This window comes from Asterias rubens, chromosome 13 (genome assembly GCF_902459465.1).
Source record: "Asterias rubens chromosome 13, eAstRub1.3, whole genome shotgun sequence".
NCBI lineage: Eukaryota > Metazoa > Echinodermata > Asteroidea > Forcipulatida > Asteriidae > Asterias > Asterias rubens.
Genome location: NC_047074.1, coordinates 4,732,861 through 4,754,625, shown reverse-complemented (window position 1 = coordinate 4,754,625; position 21,765 = coordinate 4,732,861). Strand labels below are relative to the sequence as shown.

General features: G+C 37.9%; 1 protein-coding gene across 1 annotated transcript in view; it reads left to right on the top strand.

Annotated features, from left to right (window-relative positions):
* LOC117298274 (cAMP-dependent protein kinase catalytic subunit PRKX-like) overlaps positions 1–17,203 on the top strand; it is a 60,889-nt gene extending 43,686 nt beyond the window's left edge. The window contains exons 5-7 of the mRNA XM_033781424.1: positions 10,528–10,623; positions 11,828–11,963; positions 16,591–17,203. Of these exons, the coding sequence (XP_033637315.1) occupies positions 10,528–10,623; positions 11,828–11,963; positions 16,591–16,716 (358 nt within the window). The 3' untranslated portion in view covers positions 16,717–17,203. The remainder of the gene's footprint in view (positions 1–10,527; positions 10,624–11,827; positions 11,964–16,590) is intronic.
* The last annotated feature ends 4,562 nt before the right edge of the window (positions 17,204–21,765 follow it).

Genomic DNA, 21,765 nt, shown 5'->3' with positions numbered 1-21,765 from the left:
CTTTATGATATGTTTCTTGTAAACTAGAGGATTGGGAATTCCACAAACCAATGATGTAACATCAAGGGTCTGTGTACTTTTTTTCTTACACAAAACACAATGTCCACAGATTTACATTAAACTTACTCAGTTTGAAGATAATGATAGTAGAAAGCTTCCCTTAAAATATTGCTTTCTGGGGTGCTGTAGTTTTTGACAAATGGGTAAAACAATGTCATGAAAATATTTTTCGTCTCAGTTTTAGCATGTAAAAACTAAACCAGTTATGGTATGCTATGGTATAATATCATAACTGGTTAGCATGGTTTTACATGCTAAATTTATTTTCGTCCCACTGAGACAAAAATTATCGCAAAAAAATACAGCACCTCAGTAAGTAATATTTGAAGGGAAGCTTTCTACTATCATTATCTTCAAGCCATATCAGTTTAATTTAAATCTGTGGACATTTTGAAAAAGTACCTGAATCCTTTAATGATATATTTCTTGTAAGTCAAGATGAATACACTCTTTCTAAAAACCAAACCAATGATGTACCATCCCTTTATAATGTACTACCCCTTTAAGATATTAAAGTGTCTCATGAAAACTGAAGAATTGGAATGAATGTATTCTTCCATAAACCAATGATGAACATAATGATGTACCATCCGTTCATGATGTTTCTTTTAAACTACAGAACTTGAGTTAATTTATTCTTTCATAAACCAATGATGAACATAATGATGTACCATCCGTTCATGATGTTTCTTTTAAACTACAGAACTTGAGTTAATTTATTCTTTCATAAACCAATGATGCGCATAATGATGTACCATCCGTTCATGATGTTTCTTTTAAACTACAGAACTTGAATTAATTTATTCTTTCATAAACCAATGATGCGCATAATATCCATCTTTTATGATATGTTGTTATTGAAACTTGGGAATTGGAATGATTGACGACTTCAACGAACCATTTGTTGTCTCTTTCTGAAAGTTTTTTTTACAAATGAGGGTTGTTGGAATTCATCTTCGCTTTAAAGGCAGTGGACACTATTGGTAATTGTCAAAGACTAGCCTTCACAGTTGGTGTATCTCAACATATGCATAAAATAACAAACCTGTGAAAATTTGAGCTCAATCGGTCATCGAACTTGCGAGATAATAATGAAAGAAAAAAACACCCTTGTCACACGAAGTTGTGTGCGTTTAGATGGTTGATTTCGAGACCTCAAGTTCTAAATCTGAGGTCTCGAAATCAAATTCGTGGAAAATTACTTCTTTCTCGGAAACTATAGCACTTCAGAGGGAGCCGTTTCTCACAATGTTTTATACCATCAACCTCTCCACATTACTCGTCACAAAGAAAGGTTTTCTGCGAATAATTATTTTGAGTAATTACCAATAGTGTCCACTGCCTTTAATTGACCCTATAACAGAGTGATGACTTCTGGGAATGTCTGAACGTCATCTCGCAGTCTGTATATCTCATTTCAGAAGGAGTCAAATGTTCAGTGTAATTGGGCCATGCAGCTCTTTTCCCAGTGGACTTTAAAGGCAGTGGACGCTATTGATATCTACTCAAAATAATTTTTGCAAAAAAACTTACTTGGTAACGAGTAATAAAGAGCTGTTGATAGTATAAAACATTGTGAGAAACGGCTCCCTCTGACGTAACTTAGTTTTCAAGAAATAATTAATTTTCCACAAATTTGATTTTGAGACCTCAGAGTTAGGTTTTGAGGTCTCAAGGGTGTTTTTTTCTTTCATTATTATCTCGCAACTTCGACGACCAATTGAGCTCAAATTTTCACAGGTTTGTTATTTTATGCATATGTTGAGATACACCAAGTGAGAAGACTGGTCTTTGACAATGACCGATAGTGTCCAGTGTCTTTAAATGGAGAACTTCTGAAGAAGCCCTCTTGTTTCATTGCTTTTAAAAAGTTTTGTTAACTTATGTAGGTTTTGGCCAATACGTGAATCCCTACTCACTGTGAATGAAGATGTATGTAATATAATTTACCTGTAGAAGTTTCAGCTTCATTAGTTGTTAAGGTTTTTTTGTTTTATGGTGAAAATCAAAGAGGAATGTTTTCAGCAGAGTCGCGTAAATTCTTTGTATGCTAAAATAATTTTGGCTCCTGACATGCCTGAGAAAAAACATTATTTTTGTGAAATTGTTCATTTCGCGAAAACTTAAGCACCTCCTCAATTAATACTTTGGTAATGACTCTGAAAATAAATGGCCAAGATTAGAACAGCAGCATTGAATAGTATTATGCAATTTGAGAAATATTTCATTTTGATGTCTTTTGATTATGGAAAAATTCCAGATGGATGTTAATAATAATAACATAATAATACTAACAATTTCTTATATAGCGCATTTCACAATAAACCGAATCAATGCTTAGTGTCCCGGTCGTTGGGCCAATAACATCCCTTTAATCTTTCTCAGCTCCCTGGGGAGTATACAGCCCCGAGCTGCGGTGGCGCTCTAAAGGCTTTTACATACACAATATTAACCTCTACCCTCGCAGGTACCCATTTATAAACCGGGGTGAAGAGAAGCAATTATAGTAAAGTATCTTGCTCAAGGACACAAGTGTCACAACCAGGATTCAAACCCACACTTAACCACCAGAACTTGAATTCGATGCTCTTAATCAATCAGCCATGACACTCTACAGACTATTATTTGCAGCACCAACTTTACACTGGGAGGGAAACGATAGTACCACCAGTCTGTTATTAGTTGGTTGCAGAATTGAAGTTGAAATTGAATCTTCGACCCACCGGAGAGAAAATAAACGCTGTTGGCGTTCCCAGCTGGAAGAGAATTAGCGACAGTCAGAGTGACTGTGGGGATAGAGGGACATCGACCTGTACGAAGGGGTATCATTGGGCTCATTAATGGATAAGAGTTGTAACTTTAGTTGCCTATATCACTCATGAGGGCTGAGGGAATAACGTCTGGAAGATTGATTTTTTTTAAAGACACTGGACACCTTCGGTAATTGTCAAAGACCAGTCTTCTCACTTGCTGTATCTCAACGTATGCATAAAATAACAAACCTGTGAAAATTTGAGCTCAATTGGTCATCAATGTTGGGAGATAACAATGGAAGAAAAAAACATCCATATGTCACATGAAGTTGTGCGCTTTCAGATGCTTGATTTCGAGACCTTAAATTCTGAATCTGAGATCTTGAAACCAAATTTGATGAAAATTACTTCTTTCTCGAAAACCACGTCACTTCAGAGGGAGCCGTTTCTCACAATGTTTTGTATTATCAACCTCTCCCCATTACTCGTTACCAAGTAAGGTTTTATGCTAATAATTATTTTGAGTAATTACCAATAGTGTCCACTGCCTTTAATAGTATGTTTCTGCTTCTGCTAGTAAACTGTACTCAACACCCTTGCTGGACTATCTCAGTATAGTGTCAAATGTGGCATGCATAATGATCTACATTTTAATTTGGGCGTGACTATTAAACTTGATTAGTTATTTTAATGGTGTCTAGTGATGACTTAAAGCCACTGGACGATATTGGTAATTACTCAAAACAATTAAAAAAAAAACTTACTTGGTAACGAGCAATGGAGAGCTGTTGATAATATAAAACACTGTGAGAAACTGCTCCCTCTGAAGTAACGTAGTTTTTGAGACAGAAGTAATTTCTCACTAAAATATGTGAATTGAGGTCTCGAATTCAAGCATCTGAAAGCACACAACTTGTGCGACAAGGGTGTTTTTTCTTCCATTTTTCTCTCGCAACTTCGACGACCAATTGAGCTCAAATTTTCACCGTTTTTTTATTTATTTTGTGCATATGTTGAGATACAGCAAGTGAGTAGACTGGTCTAATTTTGAAAATTACCAAAGGTGTCCAGTGCCTTTAAACTGGCCATCCATACGAGTGATACAAGCCCGTTTGGTGGAGATGTTCTATGTTACTTGGTACGAAGCCGTGAGTTTCTTTATAGATTATTGTGCGCCTAGCTTTAATTCTGCGATCTTCAAGAGTCTCCCATTTTAGCTTTTCTACTAAGGCAGTAGCATTTGTTTCCCTCCTGTAGTCACCAGAGACTAAGCGAGCTGCTCTCCATTGAACTCTTTCCATGATATTTCTGTGAGTGCCATGGTGGGGATCCCAGACTACACGTACAACGTGTTGCAAGAATAGTAACAATAATAAAAGACAGTTGTAAAGTGCCTAATGCAAAAAGCCTCTAAGCGCATAAAGAGAACAATAAAATATACAATGAGAGAAAGATACAAATTACAAATAAGCAGATTACAAATAAGCAGCTTTAAACAAATGAGTTTTTTTACAGAGACTTAAAACATTGTAAAGAACTAGCCTGGTGAATATGCACAGGAAGACTATTCCAAAGAAAATGTGCAGCATATGAAAATGATCTGTGGCCATAAAAAAAATGGAAGAAGCTTGGATAGCAATGACTGTTGAGATGATCGTTAAGTCCAAGTAGGGGAATAATGGTGAACAAGTTCAGAAAAATAAGCAGGAGATTGAAATGTGTGAGCCTTGAAATATACTATTATAAAAAATTTGCAATAGTCTACTGTAGGGTGCTTGCTATGAACCAAAACCACGGTGGTAAACCTCTATTCTTCTATTAAACTTGGAAGCCTGGAAGCCTTTTGAGAAAACGTGCTAAAAGGGTACTTGTTAATCAACCAAAAATATGGTGGGAAACCCTACTCTTCCAGCAAACTTAATGTTCACTGAAGCTAGGAAGATTGAGTGTAGCTAAGTGAGAAACAGGGTGCGTGCTATCAACCAAAAACACTTGGGTTATAACGTCTGCTCTTTCGTTACTTGATAAGTGCCACGCTTTTTGATGCCCCGTCTTTCTGTGAGAAAAAGGGAATTAATTTCTATATCAAAGTACAAGTTGATTTTCTTTCGCTTTTCGCTTTGTTGCACCTCGCGCGTAAAATATAATCCCGCGTGTTTTGCAAAGTTCTTTGAGTTACATCTACTCCCTAGCAAGACACTCAAGATGTCAAGACTACCACCCCTTCTTTCATAGTACGGTGAGTCTGAAGGGAAAGTATTGAGACGTGACGATTCTGAACATACGATACTACCTCTTCCGTGTAATGGACACAGACTCAAGAAACCCTCTTCCCTGTTTCTTCTTTCCCGTGAGTTCATCCCGGCGGATTGTAAAGTGGTTCTAATTCGGGAGGAGAAACGGAAAAGATTTGCAAGATGATCAAAGATGTTGCTTCATCCCCTGAAGGGGGTGCGGGCGGACAGTGTTAAAAAAATAACAGCTTCACGGTTTGCGTTTTACAGCTGACGTAGAAACTACAACCAGTGCCCAGGGGTTTGCGTACTTGTAATATAAACCGAACTGGAGCTGTGATGTTAAGGGACGTTGAAGCCTTAATGGAAGCGTTTGATTTTTCTTTTGTCGAGAGGAGTGTCTCTCAAGTCCTAAATACGGAAGGCGCCTATGGGTCTTTAAGAAAACGGGTATTTTTTTAAAGAAACCTCTACAAGTCAAGTTGACACTTTGGAGGGCATTGTCTAAGGAGGAAGAAATTGCCAACATTAGCAGATGATTTTGTGGTTTGACCCATTTTTCCAACGGATCTCTTTTTATGAGTTGCTTCCAGGGATGAATGAGAAATTTCTGATTTGTTTTTGAATTCAGACTGCCTTGTGGTAACTTTGGTTTTCTTCGGATATCAGAAATCACGCTCTTTGTTCAACTTCTCCATATTTTTAAAGAAATTTGCCCAACTGAAAATGTATTTATAACTAATTGCTATGGGTATTTTTATTTTCAAGAATTTGGTAATAACAAAATATATTATGTCGCTGAAAAATATAGTCCTCATTCAAGAAGTTTTCTACTTTTTTATTCTCTTTTCCTTTTTTTTGAGGGAAGATACAGTGAACTGCGAAATGCACTTTTAATAATAATGATTGTATACTTGGACAAATTTTTTTCCAAGCCGCAAAGCTGAAAACCACTCGGGTCTGTCGGTCAATTTTAAATGACGTTGACTTCCAAAACGTAGAATAAATCCATTGAACTTTCACGTACCCTTAAAGGCACTGGACATGTTTGGTAGTTTGGGACGGAACACCAACATATGCATAGAAAATATGGGCTCAATTCAGGCTCAATTAGTTGCAAGAGAATAATGAAAGAAGAAAACAAAACACCGCTGTTGCACAATTTGTATGTGCTTTCAGACGCCTGAAAAAAGGGCTTCAGGCCTGAAGTCTTTTAATGAGTGAGACATTCCCTCTTTCTCAAAAACTCTGTTACTTCAGAGGGAGCAGTTTCTCACATGTTTTATACTATCAACAGCTCTCCATTCCTGGTTACCAAGTAATTTTTATGCTAACAATTATTTTGGGTTATTACCAAAAGTGTCCAGTGCCTTTAAAATGTCAGACATACTCTCACAAAAAAAAAAAAACATTCCATCATTTGCACAAAAATTCCAGGGTCTTTGGGTGACGGATGCCAGCTATTTGTTCTGTTAAATGTTTTCCGAGTGTGTTACTGGAGAGCCAGCTTTATGCCCAGGTTATGGGCTTGTTAACCTTTCTGCCAGATGCGCAATTTGATCACAATTCACAGATTTTCTAGAAGGTACAGTTACAGGGCTCTCATAAAAGGGTTAAGTTGTCTCTTTTATTTAGTTATTTAAAAAACAAATAAAAAGTCAGGCAGATCAGAAGATGCTTAGTCAGGTTTTTAGCCCCAAAAGTGCCATTAAGATTCGTTTTTTAATAGCTATTTTTTTCCAATAAAGGATTTGGGTACTTTTTGTACGAAACAAAACACAGACACTCACAGAATACTTACCACAGATTTACATTAAAGTTTACCTGGTTAAAAGATAATGATGATAGAAAGCTTTCCTTAAATTATTACTTGCTGGGGTGCTGTAGTTTTTGAGAAATTAGTATAAACAAAAAAATTTGTTTAGCTTTTTTATTTATTGATTGATTTGTAAATATTCAGATCAAATTCACAAAAAATACTATCAACAGCTCCCCATTGCAGTTACCAAGTAAGGTTTTATGCTAATAATTATTTTGAGTAATTACCAATAGTGTCCACTGTCTTTAAAGGCACTGGACACAGTTGGTAATTGTCAAAGATCAATATTCTCACTTGGTGTACCCCAACATCTGCATAAAATAACAAACCTGTGAAAATGTTTAGTCAATTGGTCTGGTCATCAAAGTTGCAAGAGAATATGAAAGCAAAAAACACCCTTCTGGCACAAATGCGTTGCACAAATGTGTGTGCTTTCAGATGCATAATAAAAGACCTCAACTGAGGTATTATATTATTTGAGTGAGAAATTACCTAATTCTCAAAAACTTCGTAGGAGCTGTTTCTCACAATGTTTTTTTATACTATCAACAGCTCTCCATTGCTGGTTTACCTTGAGTAAGTTTCTTTGCTAACAATTGTTTTGAGTAATTACCAATAGTGTCCAGTGCCTTTTAAGACAGTGGACACTATTGGTAACTGTCAAAGACTAGTCTTCACAGTTGGTGTATCTCAACATATGCATAAAATAAACCTGTGAAAATTTGAGCTCAATCGGTCGTCGAATTTGCAAGATAGTAATGAAAGAAAAAAACACCCTTGTCACACGAAGTTGTGTGCTTTCTGATGCTTGATTTCGAGACCTCAAATTCTAAACTTGAGGTCTCGAAATCAAATTAATGGAAACTTACGTCTTTCTCGAAAACTATGTCATTTCAGAGGGAGCTGTTTCTCACAATGTTTTATACTATCAACCTCTCCCCATTACTCGTAATCAAGAAAGGTTTTATGATGATAATTATGTTGAGTAATTACCAATAGTGTCCATTGCCTTTAAGTGAAATGGCTGGAAATCCTACTTTCTTCTGTCCTTGCCCTGAAATGGCTGGAAATCCTTTACAGTAATCATTGTAATAATATTGCATTGTAACAATATCCTGCTTGCCTCCAACCATTAGAGCGCCAGCCATTATTTGCAGATTGACAGTAATACATCTCGCATGACCTTTGACCTTAAACCATGTGGGCCAGATGTTCGTTGGACTTGACTGACACTCTGCCAGTTTATCCCATGCAACAGAAATTAATCCAAAACAAAAGAAAAAAAAGAAATTCCTGTGGCCAGTGAAATTTGATGTTAAGTTTCTGGTTGCAGCCAAATCTTTAGTTTATCACTTTCCTTTAATTTTGTTTTATTTATGAATTGTGTCCAACTTTTTTTAATGCAAAAAATAGCTAATGGCCTGACGTTTCGACCCTAGCAGAGTCTTTCTCGAAAGCTAAATGACCCCACAACCAACATGAATAGGTAACTAAGCCTTCGAGAAAGACTCTGCTAGGGTCGAAAGGCCAGGCCATTAACTATTTTGTGCATTTATACCATCGGTCCATTTGGTTGGTAAGTTGTTTGCAACAGCTAATTTTTTTTTTCTCAACTTTTTTTTACCGTAAATTATAAAAGTCTTGATATAAAAAAAATGTGCCCCCCCCCCTCCAACAAAACAAATCTAAAATTGTCCAAGTGCCAGGGGGATGTGTATAGTATTTGTCTGTGTGTGAAGGGATTTTTTGATATTTAATGACGTAAATAAAAAATTATTTGGATTTTTGGAAGTTTATAGAGTGTAAATCAAGACCACAGAAATATGTGTCAAATATTTTGTTGGTGACTCACAACGTCCATGAGTCCAAAAGAAAACAGTAAAAACAATTTCAGGGCTTCATTTTTTAAGCAAGCATAAACACGACAGCTCAAGCAAAACTGAAAATTTGACGGTCACTCGTCCTCCCCCGAGGCGATAGCAAACTGTAGTATTCTAAAAATAATCTTATCGGGTGAACTAAATTGTCCAACCTGCTCAGTACACCTGTCAGCTTATTGCATTATGATTTTCGCTAATTTAATTAACGGCTTTGCGATTGCTTTAATGGGTTTACCACAATCCAGCAGTCTTAACATTTATTTTATTTTTTTCAAAGGTTTATTTCCTCATATTATCATCAAAAAAATGCAGTCAATAATATATGAATGTGGATGCACATTCCAAAAAGCTGGGCTTGTTGAAGGCAGTGGACATTATTGGTAATTACTCAAAATAATTATTCGCATCAAACCTTACTTGGTGACGAGTAATGGGGAGAGGTTGATAGTATAAAACATTGTGAGAAACGGCTCCCTCTGAAGTGACATAGTTTTCGAGAAAGAAGTTATTTTCCACGAGTTTGATTTCGAGACCTCAGATTTAGAATTTGAGGTCTCGAAATCAACCATCTAAAAGCACACAACTTCATTTTACAAGGGTGTTTTTTTCTTTCAGTATTATAGCACAGGTGTTTTTGTCAACAGCTAATCACATCTCTGAAAAAAAGAAATAAAAAACCCCCTTATATCCATCAAAGCATTGACAACGAACACAACAAAGTACAAAGTGTACAGGAATAGAAATAATGATGTATAAAAAAAATTAAAATCAAATTTAATTAGGGAATAAAAGGGTAGCGATGAGTTCTTAAACTGCCGTTTAAAAACGGCAGGTCGTGGCCGTGTGATAAAGGCCCGAGCCGAAGTCTCCCCCAAAAATGTGAAACACGCTACTCCGTGGTAGTAGAATATATAGCAAGACAGTTCTCTAAAGAACAAACTCTACTTGGCAAGTAGACACACATGGTGTTACCGCAAACCAAATATATATTGATACCTCACCATGCAATGCCTCAAATCCTATAAACTTAAGACTAACTAAACGTTTTTGGTATGACAAGTCCTAACTCTTTGTGAAATAGACCCCCGGCAAGGCATACCAATCTTATGAGAGTCTAAACTTTTTGCCTGAGTTTGATGGATTCAGTACTGCGCAGCCAAATCAGCCATGCTTAGCACGGAGCCTGGCATACCAATCGTTTCAGTCAAAAGATTTTGTCGGATTTTGATGGATTCAGTACTGCACAGCCAAATCAGTCATGCTTAGCATGGAGCCTGGCATACCAATCGTTTCTAGAACTGAGAAGTCTCCCGAACACCCGAACAATCTACTCCCCGGTAGTAGAATTAAGCAAGACAGTTCTCTAAGAACAAACTCTACTTGGCAAGTAGACACACAAATGGTGTTACCGCAAACCAAATACATCCCACCATGCAAATGCCTCAAATTACATTGAACTTAATAAATGATTTTTCTCAGGAACTTCTGGATATTGTGTGTCTGCGCTCTGACAAGCTACACTAGCTCTACATGTATGTTGCGGATTTCCCTATTTTGTCAATAAGTTTGCCAGGGATCACACCCAAGTTTACGATACAACCTGGCTGCAGTAGAGGGATCGCCCTCATAAAGGAGATGCACCTTTTTTTATTTCGCGGATAAAGACTGATAATAACATTATGTTTTTACCAAAAACTGATGTATTATAAGCAATGTTATCTCTTTTACATTTTGTTAATGATATTTATTGGGATTTTTTCTTTCCTTCTTTCTTCTGTCAGGTACCCACCCTTCTTTGATGATAATCCATTTGGTATATATGAGAAGATATTGGAAGGCAAGATAGACTGGCCCAAACATCTGGAAAAAAACGCAAGGTTTGTCAACATTTTTTAGCTGTATCTGACCTTTAAAGGCACTGGATACTATTGGTAATTGCTCAAAATAATTGTTAGCATAAAACAGTGTGAGAAGCGGCTCCCTCTGAAGTAACGTTGTTTTCAAGAAAGAAGGTATTTCTAACTAAAATATTTGAATTTGAAGGTCTCGAATTCAAGCATCTGAAAGCACACAATTATGTTTGACAATGGTGTTATTATCTCGCAACTTCAACGACCTATTGAGTTCAAATTTTCACATGTTTGTTATTTTGTGTATATGATGAGATACACCAAGTGAGAAGTCTGGTCTATGACAATTACCGAAGGTGTTCAGTGCCTTAAAAACTGGAGCCTGATGCCATAAAAAACTTGCTTTGCACAGGGTCCAAATTAATAGAGCTGATTAAGCATAACACAGGGCCCAATTTCATAGCCCTGCTAAGCAACGATTTTGTGCTTACTGTGCAATTTCTATTTCATAGCGCTGCTAACCGTAGGACACGAAAAGGCATGCTAACCTTCTGGAATTGCACGAAAATAAATGACGTCACAATGCAAATCCAAGGTAAACACGCAATATGGCCGCCCAATTTTTCTGCTAACCTGTGAAATACGCTAAGGCTTAAGCAAATTTTTCTGCTACAGTAAGCATGCAAATTTGCTTACCGTTAAGCAGCGCTATGAAATTGGGCCCAGTTCTTGCCACAACACATTTATGCTCACAAGATAAAGGTTGTCAGAATAACTGTACCTTCCCTTTGAAGAAATGAATCTGTTCATTGTTATTAAATATGTATCTTTTCGAATGATCCTTTGCCTTGAAGAAATGTATCTTTTCCTTGATGAAATGTTCTTATTCTTTGAAGCGAATATTGCCTTTTCTTGAAGAAGTGTACCTTTGTCTTGAAGAAATGTACAAATTGCAAAAATGGTCCTTTGTCTTGAAGAAATTACTACCTATTCCTAGAAATAATGTACTTTTCAAGGATTAAAATCCTTGAAGAAAAGCACCTCTGTTCCTCTTCCTGGAAGAAATGACCTTATTCCTTTTCTTGAAGAAATGTGTACCTTTTCTTGAAAAAAATGTGCACATCGCAAATGGTTCATTCTTACGTTATCAACATAAATCTTTTTTCCATTCCTGTTGAGGACAAGCTTTTCATAACTTCTCCATAACTTAGTGTCAAATGTTTTCTTTCAGGGATTTGGTGCAGAAGTTACTCGTCATTGACAGGACGAAACGAATCGGATGTTTGGTCAACGGCAGCGAAGACATCAAAAATCATGACTGGTTTGTTGGAACAGACTGGGACACAGTCAGGAGGAGACAGCTCAAGGTAAATAAGTCACACTGTATGGGATCCAATGGTTGAGTCCAGGTGGTGTCATAGAAACAGAAACCGGAGAACGCTGAGCTCAACTGCCCTGTGTGTCGTTTTTGGACGCGGCGAACTGCACCACGTGACACACATGTATGGCAATTATCATCTCGTGTATCCACACATGTAGATCGTTTCTAAGTGGTTTCATTGGTCAATGTTCATGACGTCTACTGTATGGCAAAAAAAAAAATGGCGTACGCGCATCAATAAGAAAGTGCTCACAACAAAATCGCACGCACATTTTCTCACTCGGCGTTCTCCATGTTTTGTGGGTGGGGTGGGGTGTTCTTGGCCCACTTTCACTGTTCTCAGGCCCGAACTATGAGAATACGACCCGAGAACAATACACCGGTCTCACAACGAAATCACACGCACAATGTCGCACTCGGCGTTCTCCAGGTTCTATTTCTATGGTGGGGTGTTCTTGGCTCAAGTTCACTGTTCTCCCGCCCGAACTATGAGAACACAACCCAAGAACAACATACACCACATTTCATCGTAGGTTTCGAGAACAACACTTTACAAATTAATGGCGGCAGTATCTCAAGGGAATTAGTAAATGCAAAATGACTCTAAAGTAGATTGTTATAGTTAATTTTGATAAGTTGAAAGTTAAAATTAGACCGTCATCCCAAAGAAATAGGTCGAAGGCTAGGTCTCTTTCTACTGTCAGGTTTCCCATTATTGAAAAACAAGCCTATTGACTGACCTACCGCGTAGTCACAATTGACCAGTAACGAATCACTTTTCGTGGCGCTGTATAACATCGTCGTTTGAGCGGAATGAAGCAAGAACAGCGATCCTACTTGTTTTCAACTTCCCAAAAAAAGAAACGCCCGAACTCGGCCAATGTTAGGGTAAAAGCAATGGTGATTGTGAAGTGGATGTTTAAGTAGACTGGTCCCCGGATAAAGACAGGTATTGGTTTTATATAATGATTTGGATACAATGATTTCATTGGATAAACCTGCAGTGAGGTAAGCTTTCCATCTGTGTTTTGATTGGTCAGGGGCGATGTTTGGCAGCTGCACATTCGGTCGTCTGCATTTGTTTGACATGTAATGCATGTACGTAGGATTTGGCTGCGAATCTCCATGTGAAATGAATGCGAGGTCAAAAGTGCTTTAGGACTTGAATTGACGTAGGCTTAAAGCAGATCTCTTGTGTAAATCACAAGCCTTAAAGTGTGATATCAGATTTTCAAGTTTAAACTAATGTTAAGGTGCTAGACTATTTTTTTTTTCAAGCAAAATTTTCGGCAATGGCTGTGGCTTGATTGTCATGTGAACATGCATTGAATCATCGGATGCCCATGGGAACACCCTTAGCAACTGCCACAGTCAACGCCACAGCTTCCAATAGGAGACTCTGAGGCGCTAGGTGGCAGCAGACTTACCAGGTAAATTTCCATTGGTGACGTAGTTCTGAGCATGCGCACATAACCGAGAACAATGGATTTTACCTGTTAAGTCTGCTGCCACCAAGCGCCCCAAAAGTCCCCCATTGGATACGGCCTATGATTCTAATCATCACCATGCTCTATATCCATGACGGGGGGGATAGAGCCACCCAACCAATGCGATATGATGCGGATTGCCACAGCTGCCGTGCCAGACTTGAAGTCTGCTTCCAGCTGACACATCCAGGTGTTACGACCCTTACAAAAAAACAAACCATAAGAATCTTATAGGAGTCTTATAGGAATCCAAGAAGTGACAACAAATCTATAGGAATTCTATAGGAATCCTATATAAATCCTATAGGATTGTAGATCTTTCGCCAATAGTTGGGACTTTTTTGTAAGGGGAGGTTGGCCTCTTAGTCTTTTCCAGGCTGGGCTGGGGCGGGATTCTCTCATGTGTTTAAAAACCAACAAACATGTAGCTGTCGTCCATTTCCTTTTAGCAGTTTGTTAAATTTAAGGATTGGTTTGGGGTTAAACATTAAGGTTGTTCCTGCTTGAAAGTCAGTTTCAAATTTTGGCCAGAAGTAAAGACAATTATTTGTGAAAGGATGCTGTGTTTTACCATGAGTAGGGACCAGGGGTGGATTTCACAAAGGTAGTCCTAACTTAGGACTAGTCCTAGGCAATGCTAAGAGATAGGACCAGTCCTAAGTAGTCCTAGGCAATGCTAAGAGATAGGACCAGTCTTAAGCAATGCTAAGAGATAGGACCAGTCCTAAGTATACTTAGTCCTAAGTATACTTAGGACTGGTCCTATCTCTTAGCATGTAAGTATACTTAGGACTGGTCCTATCTCTTAGCATTGCTTAGGACTGGTTCTATCTCTTAGCATTGCCTAGGACTACTTAGGACTGGTCCTATCTCTTAGCATTGCCTAGGACTACTTAGGACTGGTCCTATCTCTTAGCATTGCCTAGGACTACTTAGGACTGGTCCTATCTCTTAGCATTGCCTAGGACTACTTAGGACTGGTCCTATCTCTTAGCATTGCCTAGGACTACTTAGGACTGGTCCTATCTCTTAGCATGTAAGTATACTTAGGACTGGTCCTATCTCTTAGCATGTAAGTATACTTAGGACTGGTCCTATCTCTTAGCATGTAAGTATACTTAGGACTGGTCCTATCTCTTAGCATGTAAGTATACTTAGGACTGGTCCTATCTCTTAGCATGTAAGTATACTTAGGACTGGTCCTATCTCTTAGCATTGCTTAGGACTGGTCCTATCTCTTAGCATTGCCTAGGACTACTTAGGACTGGTCCTATCTCTTAGCATTGCTTAGGACTGGTCTATGGTTTTACCATTTTACATAACAAAACCTGAGGGTTTTGCAACCATAATGAACGTGCTTGATGGTGAAAAGGAATGTGAAATGAGACTGGCCAATTAAGCCTCGCCCACCGTGACAACTTCGCAGTTACAGCGTTCATGTGGGATGGACACTTGCCGCACCTCTTAAAAACACTGGACACCTTTGGTAATTGTCAAAATCACGTCTTTTCACTTGGTGTATCTCAACATATGCATAAAATAACAAACCTTTGAAAATTTGAGGTTGATTGCTCGTCGGAGTTGCGCGATAACTATGAAAGAAAAAAAAACCACCCTTGTCACACGAAGTTGTGTGCTTTCATATGCTTGATTTCGAGACCTCTAATTTTGAACTTGAGGTCTCAAAATCAAATTCGTGGAAAATTACTTCTTTCTCCAAAACTACATCACTTCAGAGGGAGCCGTTTCTCACAATGTTTTATATTATCAACCTCTCCACCTTACTCGTTACCAAGTAAGGTTTTATGCTAATAATTATTTTGAGTAATTACCAATAGTGTCCACTGTCTTTAATCATCTAGTCAATAATAACATACCTGTTTTGGGGCGCTAGGGTATCTCACACCCTCATCCCCACCCTCCAATGTTCCCATTCTTTGGCACACTACAGGGTGAGTCAAAAAGAAGTTGACCGGGATTTATGACTTTTTTCAAAACAAAACAAAATTACACTCAAAAGTTCAGTAAACATATATTTAACAAGCACTCTTTCCTGCTTATTGGGAAAAAAAAATAATGAAAGAAATTGATCTTTCCTGAGAGGAGTTATGTCTACTTTAATAACGGTGCTCATTTTGCAAGCTGTCCATGGAATACTTGACAAAACACAAGAATGACTTTTGTATACCCTTTTGCTTCTTACTTATTATTATTATTACTTAGATGATTAGACGCAGTCTAACGTTAACATTCCATGGACAGCTACAACCATGAGGGATTTCAGTAAAACAGACATAACTTCTCTTAGAAGTGACTAATTTGTTGTAGTCTTTTCTTTTCGTCAGATAGGTAGGGAAGAATGCTTCACTGGGGTTTTGAGTGTCAGTTGTTATTTTGTTTTTAAATCATAAATCTCGGTCAACTTTTTTTTTTTGACTCGCCCTGTATTTTCCTCTTACTGAAGAATTCCTCCTAAAATCCTCTGAAGAATTTGGGAGTTTCCAAGCACACAAAGCACACACAATAGGGGTACAAAATCAAAATGTCCCTTCTCTACAATTCCAGCCAAAATGCTTTGGCCACGTGACAATAAACATAACCTTCCTCAGTAAAAGTTTTTAACCTCAGCTGTAGCGCCGACCAAGAAATGAGAGCCAACATTGGGCGGGGGTCGCAAAGTATGGCCGGAGTTGTTGCACCAAAAGCAGTCAGAGCACTTTGTCAAAAAAAAAAAAAAAAACCAAAACATGGCTACTTCTTTCCCACTGGGCTCCAACTTCATAAAGCTGTTAAGCAGAAAATACTGCTTGACAAATTTCTTCGCAAGCAAAAATTGAGTCGGGCATCAGCCACAGTAACGCAAACCCAATATAATTTTGGCTTGGCACCAGATTCTGCTAAGCAATATTATTCCTTGTTTAGCAAGTTTTTGTGCTTACAGGCTTTATGAACGTGGGCCCTGGTGGCAGATTGATGATCACATTCTACTCTGGCGTTGAACCATGTCTGTGTGTGTATGAACCTACGTTCCTGATTGGCTAGTTTCCTTAAGGGGAATGATTGATTGGTCTATTCCAAAAAGGGTTTGTCATTAAAAAGGAAATGTTGTTTTTTATTTATCGACAGCCGCCAGTAGTACCCACCGTTTCGCACGACGGAGACACTCAGAACTTTGACAAATACGAAGATGACGGTTGGAAAGATGCGGAGGCAGTCACCTCGGACATTCTTGAACTCTTCAGAGAATTTTGACGAATGGCTTGACGAATTAAAGAAACTCTCTTTCAGACTTCCATAGTGTGTCCCACCATGTTTTTTTAAAACTAAAATTCTCGAGAGCCGTCATGGCATGCTCACAAACCTCAATGTCATTGGACGATGGTGAAGCAACCCAGTATGAACATAATGGCGTGACATATGCTGATAACATACCGTCATCATGTTTAAGAACAATTTGGACGGAGCACCAGGTGACAGTTGCCAAGGAGATCATCATTCTGTGCATGGATTTGTAGACGTGGCTTTTCGAACATTCTTCCATAATCATCATAAACTCCATCTACATGACCTACATATTTCCAGTGGCGCAAGAGAGGAGAGAATCACTGGATACCCGCATATGAACTTTGACCTTTGGATGGAAACCCTAACCCTGTGTATCATTGTTTGGGCCAATATACCGTGTGTCTCAAAAAGAAAGTATACACTTTTGAAATGGCTGCCGAATAAAAAATATATCATTCTGGGGGAAAGGGTTTAGATGTATGGATAGCTTTGGATTGAACTTTCATATGACACCAAAAAGCCCTAAAATAATTCATGCTTGGGTGAGCACTGCTGACTGAAGAATAAGTAGCCGACATCTTGGATTGAATTTTGTAAGCTCCAATGGACTCACCTCTCACAAATTGGAAGGCTAATTACTGCGCAACCTAATGTTCATACCCTTCACAAAAGTGAGCAGTCCTCACCCAATCATGATTTATTTGCGGACTTTTTGGTGACATATGAAAGTTGAGTCCATAAGCTAGCCGTACATTTAAACCTTTTCCCAAGAAACATATATTTTTTATTTGGCAGCCATTTCAAAAGTGTATAGTTTTTTTTTGAGACACCCTGTACAAGTAAAAACTACCTCATGCTTGCTAAGCATCTCCAAATGTACTTTAAAAAAACTTGTCTGTGTTTTAGCTCCTGGGTCCAATTTGATATAATAAGCTGCTAAGCAGCATATAGTTGCTTACCAATTTCATCTGCTATTTGTTCAGCTTCTCGACCGGGGCTGATTTCATAGAGCTTAAGCAGGCACTAGTGCTTCAGCAGGATACCAGTCGGCGGTGGTACATTCAGTCATTTTGGCTGGTAACCAGATTCTGTTAAGCATAATTTGGGTGTACTTACACTGCTTAAAACTGTATTCTTGAAATAAGAAAACAACTTATTCAAAGAAATTTGTGCCACTCCCAAAGATCTTAATGGACAATTTTTGTAGGGATGTGACACAATAATATGTTTTTTTTTAATAAGAATTTGTTCTTACTTTAAAAATATCTCTTTTGGGAGTGTACATGTGTAGCTACTTTTTGTGCTTAAAGGCAATAGACACCAGTCTTTTGGTCTCACTTGGTGTATCCCAACATAAAATATCAAATCTGTGAAAATTTGAGCTCAGTTGGTCATCAAGTTGCAAGAGAATAATACAAAATAATACCTGTGTTGCAAAACTCTGTGTGCTTTCAGGTGCATAATAAAAGGCTTCAGGCCTGAAGGCTTTAATAATGAGTGAGATTACCTCTTCCTAAAAAACAACAACAACATCTGCTACAGTTTGATGACACAAAGGGTAATGGCAAACTGGTTCTTCCTTATCGAATGTCTTTTTTAATGTCCTATTTAAAGTGTCTAACAGATGAACATATATTTGTATCAAAGATGTTTGTGAATATTTTTTAAAAAGTACAGTATTTTCTATAAAAAAAAATCCAAGAGAAAAAAATGAAGGAAATCATAAATTCTGTTGTTTACTTTGTCTGTATTAACCAACTGTATGTATGAACTTGTTCGAACGAGTATCGTTTCTGACGTATTGTTAGAATTCTTTTAAAAAGAACACCAACCATTATACGCACAAGTTTCATTTTCAATGAGAATGCACATTTTTTTTTCAGTTGTGCCCAGCCCTCACATGCCCGTACTCAACATGCTTGTTGAATTATAAGTTTAAGCGATCTAGTCAATATATATAGCTCTATGAGACAGTCACACCTTGAGCAAGTTGGAGTGTGAACATTAGTTGACCTGTGATTGACCTCTGACCAGCAACGTGCATATGCAGTGACGTACTCACTCGAACAACTCGTTTGGAAGCCTTCCACAGTATTCATCACTTCCATTGCCTTTTCGCTACAGTGCCACTGGTTCCCTTCTGCGTTTTACACATGTTAGAATGGAACAGGCTATTGGGACCACGGAAGAAACCATGGTCATGAGGCTGGTTCCAAATGGTCTACCTCAGTAGTCGACCAATGGTCGACCAGCCTGGGTTCGAGTCAAAATAGTAAACCTTTAGTTAACCACACTCAAACTTGCTCGTTGATGAAGTTATATTTCAAAGTTGTGGTCTTTGCAACTCATCAATGTTTATAACAAAAATTGATGTACTGAGTCTGAGTGGTTCCCCCCCCCCCCCCCAAAGAAGGGGTTGAAAATGATTTTTCCATTGCTTCCATGATATTTTAAAGAGAAATATATTTACAGAGCCTTACAGAAAAGCCTTATAATCGCTCAAATGGCCTTGAAATTTATTAATAAAAAGAAGTATCAAAACAAGATACAGCTTGTTGATCCAGGCCCTTGCTAGTTAAGGGTCTGGTAGCTAGACCAACAGTATTTTATCCACTTATTCGGTGCCTACGCAAAGTGTTTCAGAGTGTGTCTGCCAAATTATTAGTCTGGCATCAACTCTTCTTATTTGTGACTGCTTGTGTGTTTTTCTTTTCTATGATGGACACAGGTTGCCTTGTTCTTATCAACAGAGAGTCTGGTACACAGACGGCTAGTCTGGTTCCATTCTCATAACTGATTCTTATATGGACGTGTTGTGTGGTTGTTTTGCATTTGGTTTGTGATGAGTTTTGCTAAAATTTGGTTTTGTCCATTTGCTTTCTAAGTTTCAGGGTTTAGTAGGATAAGTAAATTACAAATGATTGTATTTGGAGTTGTATGACTTGTTATCTCGTCGACTTTTGGATTTGTCTTCTACAGAAAGAACTGACCTCTGTTTATTTTGCCGTCCAGTGGAAGCAACCACTCTAGCGTATCATGCTCATGATTATTGTGTGGAGGATGAATTCTTACATGGCTGTGCCATGGTCTTTATTACACCACGCAGAGTGGATATATTTAAAACAATAAAGATCAATAATGGTGTCCCTCAAGGCTCTGTTTCTTGCCATAATAAGGCCCTTTTCAAAATCACTGTTTGGGCTTGGTGGTCACGGTATTAGGCTGCCACTTATTTGAAAATAAAAAAAAGTGTGCTCTACATACAGGGCTTGGTTCAGGTTGACAGAACCTAAGCCGGGAGCCCAAGCCATAGTTTTAAAAACGACCTTAATCCGGCCAAAGTAGAGCCCTGTGGGACACCGTTACTCTTACTTATGTAGTAACCTAAACCCTACTATGTATTTAGGGATATTTGCTTTAAAGGCACCGGACACCTTTGGTAATTGTTAAAGACCAGTCTTCTCACTTGGTGTATCTCAACAATATGCATAAAATAACAAACCTGTAAAAGTTTGAACTCAAATTGGTTGTCGAAGTTGTGAGAGAACACCGGAAGAAAAAACACCCTTAACTTGTCGCACAAGTTGTGTGCTTTCAGATACTTGAATTTGAGACCTCAGCTGAGCTGAGTTCAAATTCATTTCAAATATTTTAGTGAGAAATTACTTCTTTCTAAAAAAAACCACATTACTTCAGAGGGAGCCGTTTCTCACAACAATTTATACTACCAACAGCTCTCCATTGCCCGTTACCAAGTAAGTTTGTATGGTAACAATTATTTTGAGCTCAATTGGTCATCAAAGCTGCAAGAGAACATTGAAAGAAAAAAACATCCTTGTTGCACAACCTTATGTGCTTTTAGATGCATAACAAAAGGCTTCTGCTGAAGTATTTCATTATTTGAGTGAGAAATTAACCTCTCTCTCAAAAACTATGTTACTTCAGAGGGAGCCGTTTCTCACATTTTTTTTGTACTATCAACAGCACTCCATTGCTCATAACCAAGTAAGTTTGTAAGCTAACAATTATTTTGAGTAATTACCAATAATGTCCAGTGCCTTAAAACAAAATGTCGCGATTATTACAACAATAAATTAATGTAATTATTTACACTTAAAACAATTGGAGATTGGGGATATGAGAGAGGTGGTTGGTTTTTTGGTCATCCAACGCATATTAATTTAAGAACACTCCAGTATTATTGTTGTACATTTATTGACGGAGGTGTTATTTTTCTACTCTGTATATATGAGTGTGATGTGTTGAAGCAGAAAGAAAATGTGTGGCTTGTTTTTAGATTTGTTGTATACCGCCCTCAATCCGCTGTGTCCAAGGCAGAGCCATTAACCTAAACTACCATGTGTCTCCAAAAAAACATATACACTTTTGAAATGGCTGCCGAATAACAAATATATGATTCTGGGGGATAGGGTTTAGATGTATGGATAGCTTATGGATTCAACTTTCATATTACACCAAAAAGTCCTAAAATAATTCATGCTTGGGTGAGCACAGTCACTGAAGAATAAGTAGCCGACATCTTGGAGTGAATTTTGTAAGCTCCAAAGGACTTGCCTCTAACGACTTGGAAGCCTAATTTTCATACCAAAGTATGAAAAGTGAGCAGTGCTCACCCAATCATGTTTTATTTTCGGACTGGTGTCATATAAAAGTTGAGTGCATAAGCTATCCATACATATAAACCTTTTCCCCCAGAATCATTGATTTTTTATTCGGCAGCCATTTCAAAAGTGTAACGTTTTTTTGACACCCTGTGGTACTGGGCTTTGTTAGTGTGCACAATAGCGGACATCTTTGGAATTTTGTTGTGATGCATTCAATATCAGCTATGAGTACTGCTGTGTCACGTATCAGGGAATTTTGCACTGTAAAAAAGTGTATAAACACTGCTTTGCAAAAGTATAATAAAAAGTTGTTAAAGTATGAGAAACTATAAGCTGTTTTCTTTTTGATTTCTTGACTTTTTTTCTCCTAATATTTGGCTTTGATGGATGA